At 39.2% G+C, this 18,715-nt stretch overlaps 1 protein-coding gene across 1 annotated transcript in view; it reads right to left on the bottom strand.

Moving 5' to 3' along the window:
- Positions 1-408: 408 nt before the first annotated feature.
- LOC124555175 overlaps positions 409-18,715 on the bottom strand; it is a 247,777-nt gene continuing 229,470 nt past the window's right edge. The window contains exon 11 of the mRNA XM_047129001.1: positions 409-3,014. Within this exon, the coding sequence (XP_046984957.1) occupies positions 2,166-3,014 (849 nt within the window). The 3' untranslated portion in view covers positions 409-2,165. The remainder of the gene's footprint in view (positions 3,015-18,715) is intronic.

Below are 18,715 nucleotides of genomic sequence, written 5' to 3'. Positions count from 1 at the left end.
GTCAATGACTCACAACTGGTTGTGTGTTACACGGTTCACTTTGGCTCACTACGGTGCATCTGACCTTGACCCACCTTTATTAATACTCCAAACTTTAATAGCCAAAAGAATTCACAATCTAACAGCATATATGAGTTTTACTTTTCAATGTAGTTCCAGGTTTTTTGGGAAAACTGAGTAAATCAATTGCTAAGAAACAAGAGTTACTTTCATTCTGGTCACATGAGATTACTGAACACTGCCTACTCTGCACAAATAAGCAAGATGGCATGCTCTCACGGAAACACGCTCTCTGGGTCACTGCTTTAGGAAATTTTGACCAAATGCTCAATCCAACTGTTAAATTACAATTAACAATAATTTTCCAAAAGAAGGTACACAAGTACACACTACTTAACAAACAAAACATTAATTTTTAAATTATTTTATTTTGTGTTTCTTGTACACAGACATATCTCATTCATGAAAGGTATAATTATTAAAAATACATTACAACTGTTTTGACAGGACGTGCCATCAAGTGCAACCAACTGTTTGACAATTATGATTTTATGAAAATAAAAATATTGAACAATTGTGGGTAATTTTGTTTTTGAATTACCAATAAGATACGAAAACACAAAATGTTAACATTAAAGCTAAGAAATAAATTATGAACACATTTGGAAGAGTAACAAATTACCAAGGCTTGTGCCGTCATATTTATTGTCAACATATAAATATTCCCTGACTTAAAAAAAATGCTTCAAACAAAACAATGAAACACATTTCAAACAAGGGGGTAAATCACATTTACAATAAAAACGGTAAAGTGCATGTAAAACAAAAATGTAGTATGGGTCTGAAAACTAAAACAGTATTCAAAAGAAATGGAAATCATCTAACAATCAATCTGTTAAGTCAATTAAACAATAAACCTGTAAAATTATGAATACTTTAACACACTTTACAGTTCACATACTGAGATACTGATGTAGCCCGTGTCATTGGTATCATATGAGCAATATTGGAACTTTACACACACACACACACACACACACACACACACACACACACAACAATATTAGTTTCAACTAATCACCTCATATCTTAGAGTACAAAAATGAAGCAGCCTGCTTAAACACCCTGTATGTGTGAAAGTTATGTGTGGTCAACTACATGGGATTTATAACTAACTACATGGTAATCATGTACAGTTACATGGGGTTTAAAACTAACATCATACTACTCATGCATTGTCACCTACATAGGATTAATAACTAACAACATGAGAGAGAGAGAGAATTTCAAGACTATGGACACTCGTAACTCGACTTTAAAAGGACAAAGCAACAACATGCATAAATTGTGAGAAGGCAAAGAGGGGACTGATTTTGTCAACTATCCAGACAAGAAGAAAATTTCTGTAAGCTGTGGATACATATATATTTGCCAAACCATAAAATGTTTCTACAATATAAACTGATTTGTTGTCACTGTAGAAACATTCATGACTTAACAAAAATGTATACAAAGTCTATTTCACTGCCACTGCCACAACCATTACAGTTTCATAACATTACAAGTTTCTACCAGTCATTGGGCATCATCTTACTTTAATAAATTAAGCAGCATTATCTTCAACTTTATCCTGCAGGTACATATCATGGTATGGCAACATGGCCCTTTTCCACTGCTTGTAGATTTTTTCCTTCTTGTATGGAAAGTTAGCGAACACAGTGTCCTCTTAGTTATTGTAATTTTTGCAGACTTTAAAATCAAATTTACATCTGTCATTAGATGTTTGACACCCCTCTTTCCTACTGGCACAGTAACATTTTGACTGGCCATAATCTGGGGACTGGTTACATTTTTTATCATGCATGCCATGATCAAGTGTCCTTTTCTTACATCAACTAACAGTTTCAGTATTTGTCATTTTAGTTTTAAATTCCATGGAGTTGACAATTCTAAGTTTTTAAGTATACTGCTTCATTTATTATCATCTCAAGATGGATGATAACAAGTAGAAATCAGTAATGTCATGAAATTATATAGATATAGTCAATTAAATAAAATTATATTGTCAATTAAATAAACTTCACACAAACTATCACCTACAGATTTCTTCACCAAACCAAGATGACACATTTTTCAATATTGTAACCATCATACAATTGTGCCCTTCAAATTCTGTTCTTCAGCATTAAGGTAGGTATGAAATTGCCTGACCTGGTGAAACTCATTCCTCTAGTCAAATAAACATGTTTTCTTCTAACACCCAGGTCCTTTAACTCTCGTGTAAATGTGTTTGAGCTACACATTTTCACTTTCTTAACTTTTTTACTTTCAGGCAAAGCCACATCTGTAGGTACAACAGCATGTGTTCTAAAATTCTGTAAGTTTGCAGAACCTGAACGAAAGAAGTCTGCACAACCTGGAGGAAAGAAGTCTGCAGAACCTGAACGAAAGAAGTCTGCAGCACTTGGAGGAAAGAAGTCTGCAGCACCTGGAGGAAAGAAGTTTGCAGAACCTGGAGAAAAGAAGTTTGCAGAACCTGGAGAAAAAGACATTGGCCTGTCTATACGGAATGGTGACTGACGCATGTTATCTATCTGAACAGAAAATGGCAAATCATTAACATTATTGTGAGAAATCATCGTTGATGTTTCTGAATATTTTGACAGACTTCTCCGGTTTTTAGCACCTCGTGTATAGTGACAAGTCATCATTGATGTTTCTGTATATGTTGACAGACTTGTCTGGTTTTTAGCACCTTGTGTACGTTTCAAACCCCTGACATCACTTTTCTTTTTTAAACAGATAGTTCCAGTGGCTGAGCCGCTCTGGCTGTCAGAAGAAATAGTTTTCTTCACACATTTTCCTTTTACCTTACACCCACCTATCAATTTTCTGTTACAATTATCTGTCTTCTTTGGAGCACATGACTGTGCTGCTTCTTGTTCCCACAAAGGACATCCAGGAACTGATAAATCACTTTTGGACTGTAAGCAGTTTTGATCACACTGAACCACCTGCAAGAAAATTCAACAGAAATTACATTAATGCATTGGCCAAAGTGATGATTTTATGCACTGCCCTGCCTGCATAGCTAACTGCTCAGAGCCAAGAATGGTAATAACTTAAAAAAAGAGATTAGATACATTAAATTTAAGAAAGTGATAAGACCGAACCAACATCCTAAAAAAGTAAGTATTTGTATGTGAAAATCCGAACGACGAGGAGGGAAAGGAGGAACAAAATGGCAAAAAATGGTATTCTCATGATATACTCTTACTACTGGCACAGGAGACTGTGTCTTCACTTCAAGTCCTTAGACACTAGGTAGATTTTAAGTAGTGCATTTAAAGATAGTACGCAATACTGATGAATTCTAATTATGCTAGTGACATTCCGTTTTGATTTCTAGTAGGTCAAGTCAAACACCACCTTATTTAATTATGAGTTTACTCTGTTTAACAATATTTTTGAACAAAATCACATTAACAAACCTGTTTTTCAGAAATTCCCACTTGGACAAATATTGCTACTGATTCTGGTGAAACAATCACAACGGGAAGAGAACTACTGAAAGACTTTTTAAATGAACCCACATTCAAGGGAAAGTTCACTTTTGAGGAATAAATAAGAAACAATTTACAAATTAAAACCCATATTAAATTGTTGCTTTTATTTTCAATCAGGTGAACCTAAATAACTTAAATAAATTGCAGAAATTTGTAGTCAATTATTTTGGTCGACAATACACACCATTAAATTCGATTACCGGTTTCGATTGTTCACACAACCAACCTCACATCAGAAAGAACAAGCAGAAACAGAAAACTGCTTCAGGTAAAACTGACTTAAACAGTCTTCAGAAATACATATACTTCAATGTAAAGCAACATACAAAAAGTAACAACACATCTATCATGGTAAACACACTGTGTCAACGAATACAGTAAGGTTAGAATGCACTGTCTGCATATCTTGATACTACCATAAGAAAGGAAAAACAACTATCAGATGAACATGAACCATAACCAATTTTACAGCTTTACAAAAATAGGGAAGTAATGAACATGAAAGACGTACCATTCTCATATAACAGACAACTTCAATAAAGTGCTGTGAACACCAACGAGATAAAAAAAGAGTGTGTGCCTAAAACTATAGGTCTCCAAGAAACAAATAATTTCATTATCATTAATGAAATAAATCAGTATAGGAGGTACAAATTGAGATAAACAGAGTACATTAATAATAAGAAAGAAAGAAACATACCATGCTTATTAAAACCCCACTTCAATATAAAATTTTTACACTTCTTTGTTATGAAATGTAACTTGTAAAAACCAAGAAGATGAAAAACATACGCATGCAAAGTAGAGCAAACTTTTTTGAGACCAATTCAAATCCATAAACAGACTGACAGCTGTAAAGGTCAACCAAGAATTGCCAGAGAAGCCAGCAGGTTGCACACAATCATGTAGTTACAAAACTTATAAAATAGAAGACATATACTTACAGTAATGAGGGATAAAGGTGGGGATTAAGAACTAGAATAAAAGAAAAGCATACAATGTTGAAATCGTAGTGATTAAGTCATGACCACCGAGAGACAACAGTTGCTAACAGAACGCAATATATTTAACTATTGTTAAAAGTCAAGGAGCATAATATTGTCACTTAGAAGAAGGTGTAATTAGATGAATGACGAACACTAACTTCACTTAAAGAAGGTTTATTCAGCACATGCACATACAAGAGCGTGGAGTGAACTGCCTCCAGCCAGAACACAAATGGTATAACAACAGTTACAGAACATTCCAGTACAGTGATTCTTGACTTCTGTGGATACTTCTTGAATGTACTCGAACCGAATTTAGAAATTAAAATTATTCAGTTCAGGTGAGTTTTGAACTCACGGCACTCCATACAACAGTCTATTATCATAACCGCGACACTACAGTGACTGTAGTGCTCAGTTTCTTCTGTGACAATGCTCCCTCCTTAAGAGAACAACATCCCAGTGTTACATCCTCCTAGTCCGGGAACGAGTCATCAGTCCTGCATACTGAGACTCCCGATGACTGATGTTCGTCCTGACAGTGATCTTCTTAGAACTTCCTTTGCCGCTACGCTCTTCATCAGTTTTCCACTTGTTGCCTGTTGCTGGAGCTTCGAATTTACCCTGGGTTGCAGGATCCTTAAAGCGCTTCATTCAAAGGGCTTGGACTGTATCTCTGATCTTTCGTCATCTTGTGTTGGGATCAAAAACTTCAACTTCGTAAGTAACACCAGACAACTGTCTTACAACCTTATAAGGTCCAAAGCAGCATCTGAGGAGCTTCTCAGAGAGACCAACCTTCCAAACAGGAACCTTCGGTGACAGTTTTCTTGACCCTGCAGCGTGCGGAGTCAAGCTAACTGCCGAGCTTCCTCAGCTCTGGTTAACACCTGGCCGATGTATTCATCGCCCACATTATCAGGATGTAATGGAAACACAGTTTCCATCGTCGTCGTCGCCTCACGCACATGCACCAGGACAAATGGCGTAAATCCTGTGATGTCTTGTTTGGCAGTGTTGTAGGAAAACGTCATGAAAGGTAGCATGTCGGCCAAGGTCTTATTAAGGCATTCAGTAAGCCTGTTAGTTTGCGGATGGTAGGCAGTTGTCATGTGATGAATAATGTTGCACCAACTGTTTATCTCTGTCACAAGATTTGATTGAAAAACTTTCCCTCGGTCCGTAATTAACGACCTTGGGGCACCGTGTTTTATTACAATGTCTTCCACGATGAATTTGGCTGCCTTGAACACTTCGGCTGTTTTCACGGCTTTTGTAATGGCATAGCATGTCAGATAATCAGTGCAAACAATAATCCATTTATTGCCCCTAACAGACATTGGAAATCATCCGAGGAGGTCAATCCTAACATGCTGGAAAGGCATTTTGGCTGGTGGAATTGGTATGAGTCGGCCAAGTGGTTTCTGAGGAACTGCCTTTCTCCTCTGGCACCCTTGGCAGTGTGACACGTAATAACGAACACTCCTAAATAAACCTGGCCAGAAAAATCTCTTACGGATCCTATCAAATGTCTTAATAAATTCTAAATGTCCGGCCTCACGTGTGTCATGAAATTTCTGTAGAACATCTAAGTGCATGTGTTTAGGAATCACTGGTAGCCACCTCTTCCCAAATGGATCAAAGTTTTTCTTGCAAAGTAATCCATTAACTACCTTAAATTGTTCTTTCACATCCTCTGACCGATTTAAGGCAAGCATAATTGGAGATATCTTGGTGTCCTCCTTCTGCTCACCAAAGAGATCCTGGAGTGCAGCGAGGCAGTCACTATCTTCAGCAAAGTCCTGATGGTCCTGCACAGGGTTTCTTGAGAGACAGTCGGCATCTTGTTGTTTTCTCCCACTTTTGTACACTATGGTAATGTCATACTCTTGAAGACGTAGTGCCCACCTGGCGAGTCGTCCTGTTGGATCCTTAAGACTTGCCAACCAACAAAGTGAATGATGGTATGTAACAACTGTGAATGGCCTTCCACAGAGATACTGTTGTAATTTGCATATGGCCCAGATCACAGCAAGACATTCTCTTTCTGTAGTTGAGTAGTTTCTCTCGGCTTTTGTAAGTGTCCGAGTAGCATAGGCTATAACCCTCTCTTTTTCACCCGAAATTTGCACCAGAACAGCACCGATCCCATACCCACTGGCATCTGTGTGTAGTTCTGTAGGTGCTCTCTCATCATACAGACCAAGTACAGGGTCTGTCGTTAGAGCTTTTTGCAGCACATTGAAAGAATGCACCACCCCAGATAAAGCTAGCATTTGCTTTTAACAACCCTTGGAGTGGCCTGGCTTTGATACAAAAGTCTTTGATAAAACGATGGTAATACGAACATAATCCAAGGAAGCTTCTCACATCTCTAATACTTTTAGGAACAGTAAATTCCATTATAGATCTCACCTTTTCTGGGTCTAGCCGCACACCTTCATTTCACACAAAGTGTCCAAGTATTTTGATTTCTTTTGCTCCAAAGAGACACTTTCTTGGATTAAGTTTCAGTCCGCATTGTTGGAGACACTTAAGAATGGCCCTCATTCCTTTTATGTGTTCATCAAATGTCTCTGAGAACACTGTAATGTCATCTAAATAACAAAGACACATAGTCCACTTCAGATGACGAAGAAGATTATCCATAATCCATTCAAAAGTTGCTGGTGCATTACACAAACCAAACGGCATTACTTTAAACTCCTACAGGCCCAGAGGGGTGATGAATGCAGTTTTCTCACGATCAGCCCCATCTATTTCGATTTGCCAGTATACCAAGTACATGACCATGGTTGAGAAAAACTTAGCCCCCTTCAGACAATCTAGTGTATCGTCAATTCATGGAAGAGGGTAAACGTCCTTTTTAGTTATCTTATTAAGTTTCCTGTAATCAACACGAAAGTGCCAACTGCCATCCTTCTTTTGACGAGAACCACTGGTGACAACCATGGGCTCTGTGAAGGCTGAATGATGTCATTCTTCATCATTTTCTCTACCTCGTCGTGAATTATTCGACGTTCCGTTGCTGACACACGGTATGCTCTCTAGCTTATTGGTTGATGGTCTCCAGTGCTTCACTATCGATTTGTCTAAGTTGCTCTTCACCTGTGGATTGAAGCATTCACAGAACTCTTGAAGAATGGCAAGTTGCTTCTTCTGTTATTCCTTAGTGAGATCTGGTGATATTTGAGCTAGAAGATCTTGTCTCGTAGTGGTGGCATCAATTTCGCCCACAGACTCGGCATCAGAGGTTTCTATGATGCTCGGCTGTTCTGCAATTAACAGATCAGCGTTTGCTATGCACATGCATCTTGGAAGAATCTGCGGTTCTTGGAAACAGTTAACTATCCACAATTCACTGAATCCGTTCTTAAACGGGACGACAGAGGCTGGGATGACGAAGTTATTCTTCAGTGGTGTGCTTCTCTTACATTCCACTACAAGATCCATGGGTTGATGTATGGCATGACACATGACAGCTACCTTTCTAGTGCTGACTGCAGGAATGATCACTTCATCCAGCACACACAGTCTACATACTCAGATGCGCATCTTCCTGTCCACAGTATCTCACCTCATCTAGCATAATCTCAGAGCGACCACAATCTGTAATTGCCTGAAAAGCTTGCAAAAAGTCCCATCCGAGAATGATGTCATGACTACACACTTGTAAGACGATGAATTCTAAGGACTGTGTGTGGTCACTTATACCCACACAAATGACACATCTTCCTGTAGGTTTTACATACTACCCATTAACCATCTTCAGCAGAGATATTTTGTTGTCTAGCCCCAAGTGCCTCATTTGAAGATGCCAAAATTACAATATTAACAAATGAAGAGGTAGAATGATTAGATAAAAACACTGAAGCCCGAGCTGTTGGGGATAAACAAAGGAAAGCTGAAGTAAAGAATAATGATAATTTGATTTTCCAGGAATGTAGTAGGGAGGATGAGACAGAAATGGGGGAAATTAAAAGGATCACTTCTGGAACCGAGGATAAGGTAAGATAGGTGGTATTGGGGAGTGGCAGACAAAGATTTCTTTGAGACATTTTCAGTAATGCAAGTACAGAGTAAGAGTAACTTTGACAACATAGTTTGTGATCTCAATGGAGATGTAAATTCGATTTCTGTTGTAAATGAGGTTAGGAGCCAAGTTATGACAAATGGTCAGAAAAGAGAAAGTTGAGAAAGAGTAGTGCTAGCATAAAAAGAAAAAGACTGAAATGAGAGGGCCTATGTTTCAGAGAGATACAAATATTTGATGGAACTTACCACACAATTTTAGATGTGTACTTATTTGAGGATAGAAAGAGTGAAGTAATGAAAGTCTGTCAGATGTAGCCAGGAAATTGTGGGAGATCTGAGGAAAGTGTGAAAGAACACAGTGAGAAAGTAATTAGCACACACTGAAACATTCAGACAATGCATGGAATGGAAGTGACTTTTCTGAAGTGTCCAAGGAATAGAAAAGTAACTGGAATCACTCAATAGAGGAAAGTCCACTGGACCTGACGGGATACCAATTCGATTCTACACAGAGTACGCGAAAGAACTTGCCCCCCTTCTAACAGCCGTGTACCGCAAGTCTCTAGAGGAACGGAGGGTTCCAAATGATTGGAAAAGAGCACAGGTAGTCCCAGTCATCAAGAAGGGTCGTCGAGCAGATGCGCAAAACTATAGACCTATATCTCTGACGTCGATCTGTTGCAGAATTTTAGAAAATGTTTTTTGCTCGAGTATCATGTCGTTTTTGGAAACCCAGAATCTACTATGTAGGAATCAACATGGATTCCGGAAACAGCGATCGTGTGAGACCCAACTCGCTTTATTTGTTCATGAGACCCAGAAAATATTAGATACAGGCTCCCAGGTAGATGCTATTTTTCTTGACTTCCGGAAGGCGTTCGACACAGTTCCGCACTGTCGCCTGATAAACAAAGTAAGAGCCTACGGAATATCAGACCAGCTGTGTGGCTGGATTGAAGAGTTTCTAGCAAACAGAACACAGCATGTTGTTATCAATGGAGAGACGTCTACAGACGTTAAAGTAACCCCTGGCGTGCCACAGGGGAGTGTTGTGGGACCATTGGTTCAAATGGCTCTGAGCACTATGGGACTCAACTGCTGAGGTCATTAGTCCCCTAGAACTTAGAACTAGTTAAACCTAACTAACCTAAGGACATCACACACATCCATGCCCGAGGCAGGATTCGAACCTGCGGCCGTAGCGGTCTCGCGGTTCCAGACTGCAGCGCCAGAACCGCGCGGCCACTTCGGCCTGTGGGACCATTGCTTTTCACAATATTTATAAATGACCTAGTAGATAGTGTCGGAAGTTCCATGCGGCTTTTCGCGGATGATGCTGTAGTATACAGAGAAGTTGCAGCATTAGAAAATTGTAGTGAAATGCAGGAAGATCTGCAGCGGATAGGCACTTGGTGCAGGGAGTGGCAACTGTCCCTTAACATAGACAAATGTAATGTATTGCGAATACATAGAAAGAAGGATCCTTTATTGTATGATTATATGATAGCGGAACATACACTGGTAGCAGTTACTTCTGTAAAATATCTGGGAGTATGCGTGCGGAACGATTTGAAGTGGAATGATCATATAAAATTAATTGTTGGTAAGCCGGTTACCAGGTTGAGATTCATTGGGAGAGTGCTTAGAAAATGTAGTCCATCAACAAAGGAGGTGGCTTACAAAACACTCGTTCGACCTATACTTGAGTATTGCTCATCAGTGTGGCATCCGTACCAGGTCGGTTTGACGGAGGAGATAGAGAAGATCCAAAGAAGAGCGGCGCGTTTCGTCACAGAGTTATTTGGTAACCGTGATAGCGTTACGGAGATGTTTAATAAACTCAAGTGGCAGACTCTGCAAGAGAGGTGCTCTGCATCGCGGTGTAGCTTGCTCGCCAGGTTTCGAGAGGGTGCGTTTCTGGATGAGGTATCGAATATATTGCTTCCCCCTACTTATACCTCCCGAGGAGATCACGAATGTAAAATTAGAGAGATTAGAGCGCGCACGGAGGCTTTCAGACAGTCGTTCTTCCCGCGAACCATACGCGACTGGAACAGGAAAGGGAGGTAATGAAAGTGGCACGTAAAGTGCCCTCCGCCACACACCGTTGGGTGGCTTGCGGAGTATAAATGTAGATGTAGATGTAGAAAATGCCTTATCAGATCAGATGTGGGTTGGTAGGTAAGAACTATAGATTACAGAATTTCTTGATCAGCTGTGACAAAGCAGACCTCAGGGTGTCTTTAGTGAATATGTGCAGTAGCATGCATAGGGCCCCTAGCTTTTGCAGTGCTGTTTCTTTCTTTTGTTTTCTGCACTGCTTCCCACTCTTCAACTATCATATAAATCTCTCACAACAACTCTTCAACTATTGAACTACCCAGATTAAGTATCAGGTAGTTATAACTTGATTTGACTATATTCCCGAACATGACATAATTTCAGATAACAGTTAATGATAGGTGAATGGTTTGACAAACAGCAAGAACAAAGTAAATGTTTGTGAACAGCTTTATGCAGGAAATTTGAGAGTATTGATAAAAGGCAATGCTGGTATAGTGGCTTGGCAAGAAAAAAAACTGGTCTGGGCTGTGTAGTTTGAACAGTAATAACAAATAACCTAGAGTATTTTGCTGTTGTGTAATAATGATTGAAGACGGGAAGGAATTAGTAATGCATAACATGTATTTGTAGTACAGTAACTGAGAAGTGTGATTACTTTGCTGATATAAATGAATGAGAGAAAATGAAGTAATAGCTGGATGAAGTCAGGAATTCTGATGGGCAACATTTAGCAAAGGTTTTAAGCAATCAGTAATTGTTAGTGATGAAATGGATACAGTAATATTAGAAATGATGGTGGTAGGAACATGAGATAAAGAGAAACAGAGAATAGAAAAACAAGAAAAGAGGAAGGGTAGAAAATATTATAAAAGGAAAGTGTTAAAGACCTGTCATAATGTAATCAGAATGTGTGAATGGAATTCAGTAAAAAGGGGGAGGGGGGTGTAAATAATGTGAGAATATGTTACGAGGGACCAGCAACTGTCCATCATTATTATAGGAGCTTCAGTTAAAATGAAAAAAAGATGCACAGCAATAACAAATTTCAGCAGGATAAGAACTGGAGAATCTAAATAAGACAGAGTTTTGTAAATTTGCTCATAAATAAATACAATTCCTCACTGTATCCAGAAAAGACGAACTGAAGTGTAGATAGTGTGCAATTTTATTCTTGAATCATAAATTTGAATTTTTTTTTTTAATCTATTAGATGCAAATGAGGGAATAACACTGGAAAAGATAGCAGTAGAGAGGGAGTTAAGTTATGTTGTAAATAGAATTTGTAAGTGTCTGCCAATCTTTAATTGACTGCATAGGTTAATAATAAGAGATAGACTGAGCAATTACTTGCATCATAAGGCGAAGCAGCAAGCATAAAGCCCACAGCACCGCTAGGTAGAGATATGAATGTGTAGAAGCAGCAACTTTGTGTTTGAGGAGTTGAGAAAACAGAAACTAACATGCAAGGACTGAAAACAATAAGAGCCAAAAAGCAATGCTATCTTAAATTATAAGTTTTGTTTAAGTCAATGTAGGATAGGTGAAGTTTGTTCTTCCACAGACTGTGTCATGTTATTTGTATTATTGGTGGAATAATTTTGGAATTTAGGAGAAATGAAATGTTATTTTTCTGTTTGATTATGGTAATGACAATCTGTCTTTAATTTTGTATATGCTCAATGCATATGCATGATTACATGTGGTACACAAACAACATACTTCATTTGTGTCTGAGACATTATATCATGAGAGATTCGAGAGAATATCACATGATAAACTGGGGCACATGTGAAGATAACACTACAGTACAATATAGCTTTTCTCCTGTGCTTTCTTTCCTTTAATTTATTATAGAATATATTTTAACTTCGTTTCCTTGTGCAACTTTGTTTTTGTTTGCACCACAGAGTTGATATGGATGGAATTGCTATTTTCATTTTTTTGGTACTGCGTGTTCAAACATTTATTAACATGTTATTCAAAATTATTTTCCATTGTCAGCATAAGGTGAAGTTCTACTTTCATATACGATTGTGAATTGTTCTACTGGGTGTAATTATAAGTGAGATGCATTGAGCTGTAGAAACATATCAATATGTCGATAAAGAAAAACAAAGAGAGTGGAGAGTTGGGGGTTGATTTGGAAGAGGAGACCAAACTGCGAGGTCATCGGTCTCATCGGGTTTGGGAAGGAAGTCAGCCGTGCCCTTTCAAGGGAACCATCCCGTCACTTGCCTGAAGCGATCTAGGGAAATCATGGAAAACCCAAATCAGGATGGCCAGATGCGGGATTGAACCATCATCCTCTGAAATGCAAGTCCAGTGTGCTAACCACTGCGCCACCTCGCTCGGTAGAGAGTGGAGAGAGAGAACAGAAGGTGATTGTCCGGCCTGCATGAACAGAAGTGCTATGTCCTTGGCCAATGTTTGACAACTTGTATCATGCTGATACACATTTTTTAATCAGTATATATTGTGGACAAAGAAACTAATATCCAAACATGTCTCATTGCTTCTCATTCTGAACTGATACACAGCACATTAATCTTAAAACTACGATATGCATATCTCAACACCACATGACTGCTGTACATGCAAGCATGGAAGGCCTCTCTTCAACTTCCAGCAGGGGGCACTACGAACACTTCTTTTGTCCAACTGTGAGTGCTTCTCTGCAGATGCATAATTTCTGCCTGTAATGCCGATAAATTTCAGTACCACCATGCACGTATTACCAGTCACATTTTGCAGCCGTGATGACAGCAACTACTACTACCTGATGATAGTGAACAGTTGCTTCAATAAAATGGTGTGGGATTTGCGCAATGTTATCCAGCAGCAAATCCAAGAAGTGTATTTGCCACTGTTTAAACAGTGTAAGTCATGTAATAATAACCTGTGTTAATATCAAAGGATTGTGCCACTAAATGCTGTACAATGCTGCCAATATACAAACTGCATAGTTTGTTGCCAGTTAGAAAATAGTTGGTATTATTTAACGCTGCTGATTTGTATTACGAAGGATGGCCATTATACTTGACAGTCTATGCTAATAAATGCTAGAAGTGTGTAAAAGGTAAAGCGTTTGACATGGTGCTCCATTGCGGTCTGTTAATGAAGGTACGAGCATATGGAATAAGTTTACAGATATGTGAGTGGCTTGCAGACTTCTTAAATAATAGAACCCACAGTATGTTGGCTCGATGATGAGTGTTCATCGGAGACAAGGGTATCGTCAGGAGTGCCCCAGGGAAATGTGATAGGACCGCTGCTGTTCTCTATATACATAAACAATTTGGCGGGCAGGATGGGCAGCAATCTGCAGTTGTTTGGTGATGATGCCATGGTATACAGTAAGTTGTCAAAGTTGAGTGACTGCAGTAAGATAGAAGATGACTTAGACAAAATTTCCAGTTGGTGTGATGCATGGCAGCTAGTCCTAAATGTGGAAAAATGTAAGTTGCTGCGCATGAGTAGGAAGATCAAACCAGTAATGTTCGGATACAGTATTACTAGTGTCCTGCTTGACACAGTCATGTTGTTTAAACATCTGGATGTAATGTTGCAAAGCAATAAGAGATGGAACAAGCATGTGAGAACTGTGGTAGGGAAGGCAAATGGTCGATTTTTGGTTTACTGCAAGAATTTAAGGAAGATTGGTTCACGTGTAAAGGAGGTTGCATATAGAACGCTAGTGCGAGCTGTTCTCAAGTACTGTTCGAGTGTTTGGTATCTGTACCAGATCGGATTGAAGGAAGACATCACAGCAATTCAGAGGTGGGCTGCTAGATTTGTTACCGGCAGGTTCAAACAACACGTAAGTATTACGAAGATGCTTCGGAAAATCAAATGGGAATCCCAGGAGGGAAGGCGACATTCTTTTCAAGAAACACTATTGAGAAAATTTAGAGCACCGGCATTTGAAGCCGATGGGCAAACGATTCTACTGCCACCAACATACATTATGTGTAAGGGCCACGAAGATAAGATACGAGAAATTACAGCTCATGTGAAGGCAGACAGTCATTTTTCCCTCACTCTATTTGTCAGTGGAACAGGAAAGAAAATGATTAGAATTCTTTCCTGAAGTCATTTACTAAGCATTTCTAAAGTTGCAGCAATGACATTATTTGAGACTAATTTTTGATGTTGTTCATACTTTTGGACGTGTATTCAAAATTTCCACAGTTGTATTGTACACAGTCTTCATCAGCTAAGACTACGGAAAGGTGCTTTCACACGTCTTCTCTATCAAGAGACTGTCACCAAAAATGTACCCCAATTTATCTAGTCTTCAGTAAGTTTTAGGCCAACAAGGGAATCAATAACTCCTTACTGATCCACTCCACCAACATTTCAATAATGTGTTAGAACAGATAGTACACAAGCTGAAAGAGAATATGAAGTTGGCAATTCAGTCAGCATGCACAGAGAATGTTTTCGCATTTATTTATTTACTTATTTTTAGTACTTTCGGGCCATACTGATCACAGAGAAGAGTATAGTGGAGCAACTGCAGGGCATAGTACTAGAGATCCTCCTCCATTTCTTCAGTCCTCCAATAAAGATCCTCCTCAATTCCTTCAGACCTCAACAACTTAAGCAGACACCAACACACTGCCAGTTCCAAATTGACACTACTGTCAGGCACAGACATCCGAATGGCAACAAGGATGGGTGCCTGAAATGGTCACTGAAACTCAGGGGTGAAACCTGTACCAAATGGGAGCAGATGCCTACAAGAGGCAGTGTTACTAGATTAACTTTAGCCCAAGCAACACCCTGCCCATATAGCCTCCACATCTGTACCACATACACCAATCCTACCACTTATATCACCCTAGACAACCAACAGGGAGCCTGCAAGCATCAACATGCCTTTGTCCCCATGCACTACCTCCCAGCACCACACCTACAGCCAGCAGTAGCAACTCCAGCGCGCGCGCACACACACACCTTTGGTATTTGGAAGGTTACCACTGTATTGTGCAGAAAAACTGTCCTTGAAGCTTTGGAGCACCATAATCTATTCAGTATTGTTCTAGCAAATGACAGGAAATCCTGAATGGTGATAGGATTGCTTCAGCATGCAAGCATTATTGGAATAGTGATACTAAAGTGATCCACGTCCCAGTGTACTTTTTATTTTGCTCAGCATCCATTCTGGCAGTTTTCTTTCTGACACACCTCTTTCTATATGGTAGAGATAATTAGAAAGTGGTCACTGGAGTGGGGATTGACCACCACCTCTCACTAAGGAAATCTGTGAGGGGAAAGACAGCAAATTGCTAAATCATTGGCAGAGAATCACTCTGCCACTGTACTACAATGTGTCACTTTTCCCGCATTAAAGTGGCATGTATTCTCCAAATGTAAGATTGTCACTCACTCTAGTGTGGGCAAGTGAGGCTCATAGAACATTATCCACTTCTACACACACTGCTTGACAAAAAAGTGAAACAAAATGAAACTTCACGAGTTCAGAAGTTATTTCAGCGACTACAAAATCAAGTCAAATTTACTACAAACTTGGCAGTATGAACGCACTTGGCAGTGCGAGATTACACTCCTTTTGGCCTGGGTGCATGCACTAATTCAGTTAGGAAGGGTATAATCAGGCTGATGTATCCTCTCCTGGGGCACACTAATCCTTGATATCGTACATACTGGCACTGGGACGAAGTTGACATCCAACCTGGTCCAACACGTTCTATAGAAGACAGATCTGGGAATATTATTGGTCACAGAAGTACCTCATCACACAGAGAGTTCATAGTCATACAAACCATACGTGGACGAGCAATGTCTGATGAAAAAAGGCACCACGATACTGTCACACGAAAGGTAACACACGAGGATGCAACATGTCCACAATGTACCGTTGTGCTGCCAGAGTAGCCTCAATCACTATCAGCCATGAACTGAAGTCATACCTGATGGTTCCCCACACTATAATGACATAATAACACAGCTGTGCCTCTGCAAAACACTAAAGAATTGGGCCTCTCCCTACATCACCACCATAATCACAGGCAATGGTCATCTGGGGTAGTGCAGAATTTCAATTCATTGCTGAACACGCCGAGATGCCATTTATCATCAGTCCATGCTTCCGGGTATTGCCAGCACTCCCAAATCAGCTGTTTGTGTCACGATTTTAATGGCAGCCTATGCACTGAATAGTAATTTCCTAGCCCAACTGCTGCTGGTTTCCCACCAAAGGTGCAGGATGGCACAAAATGCTGTAGGGAGTCTTATATGATATGAGCAGTGCTAATGCACTCTGGTAGCTCTTTTACCTGTCAAAAAGAAAAACTCTTAATGATTTACAAACCAGCTGATGTGTATGAAGTTACATCAACGTCCAACAATGATCTGGGGACTTCACTCTTTTTTTGCCAGGTAGTGTATTTTCTCTGCCATACAGTGGGTGGCAAAGGGTTCTTGGTACCAATATTCCATCAGAATATTGTGAGATAGTAATATGACTATATAGTCTTCATGTGCACCTTAACTTTTAATCCCTATGAAAAGTATATGAAGGATGTAATAGAAATGTTAAAGAATCTACTTTGGATACCAGTACTTTAAATGTATCCAGAAGTGTTTCAGGAGACCAATCTCAGCTTTCTTATAAAGATCCCCATTTAAGTTTCCTGGTCCTCCATTCTATTTTCTTATGGTCTATACCAAACTGTTAAAATCTTTTGAGTGGCTTTCTGAATTTCTCATTACTTGATACAGACTACAAACACTGGAGCAGTACCTAGAATAGAATGCACTTGAATCCTTCATATAGCTTCTTTTAGATCTTCCCTATAACGGATTTCAGCTCTTTGTAGAACTTCATAGCATTTTGCACCATTACCTACAATTATATAGAAGATGTGGGAGAATCTAGACCTTCACCATTAATCTTGTAATCCAGTATTATCATGTTTACTCTCTTTGTCATGGACACTTCCTCACATACTCTAAAATCTCCCACAGGGAGAAACATAGTTGAGAGAAACAAATGGTGCACACCTATCTGGAATAGTACAAGTACTGCAGTAACAACTGCTTGTAATATGGTAGGTACAATGTTCAATGAGGAATGATGCACACCACTGATAAACACAGCCACCTCTCACTCCTTTTTTCTTGTGGACGTGATAAGTTTCATAGAAGAAAATCACTGGAATGATTAAACATCATTGGCAGTCACACTTCAAGAATTAAATCTCTTTTTGAGTTCTACACGAACATGTATCACTCCTGCTTGTAGCTTTGATTCGTCCACACGAACTTGAAAGTCATTCAAATTTCACTGCCTTACTGTAGTACAATTTTTTTTTCTATCACTGAGGCTTTTCCTTTTACTTTCACTCTACAGTACAATGGAGAACATGCAGCATGATGGTGAAACTTGTCACTTACAACAGAAGAGCATGCTAAAAGTATTTTATTCTTGTATCTTCACTGATACAAAAACTGGTTTCTTCTGCAACTGTGACAGATCATTACAAATGACTGAGGCTGCATGGCATTGTATAATGTGTACAATGACATGTGTATTGTAAGCTTAGCAGCTTTTATTCAATACAGACTGTGTATGTTCTGTTACAAAGTAGACATTTTCCTGAACAGTAAACACATGCTAGCTTTCCTCAGAGAAACAGCATTGATTGTGGAAAAACTATTTAGGTGAAACACACCTCCATACCCAGCATCTTGCGAACAACAGATGCAGGTGAAAGGTAGATTCCAGCTTCCTAGATTCCTGAAAGGCTTTCAACATAGTACCACAAGACTGGCTACTAACCAAGATAATATCACAGAAAGTCTCTTCAGAAATATGTGATTCACCCACAGAATATTTCACTAAGAGAGCACCGTGTGTTACACTGGATGGCAAATGTTCCACAGAAACAAAAGGAATAATAGGTGTGCCACAAGCTAGCATAATAAAATCTCTAATGTTCTCAAGATACACATGATCTATTATATATGATCAGTAGTGTTATAAGATTGATTGCTGATTATGTTGGTGCATATTAGGAAGTATTATCAATAGATGGACGT

The sequence above is a fragment of the Schistocerca americana genome, chromosome X, assembly GCF_021461395.2.
Source record: "Schistocerca americana isolate TAMUIC-IGC-003095 chromosome X, iqSchAmer2.1, whole genome shotgun sequence".
In the NCBI taxonomy this organism is placed as follows: domain Eukaryota; kingdom Metazoa; phylum Arthropoda; class Insecta; order Orthoptera; family Acrididae; genus Schistocerca; species Schistocerca americana.
Note: the sequence above shows the minus strand (reverse complement) of the source record. Positions and strands in the feature narration are given on the sequence as shown.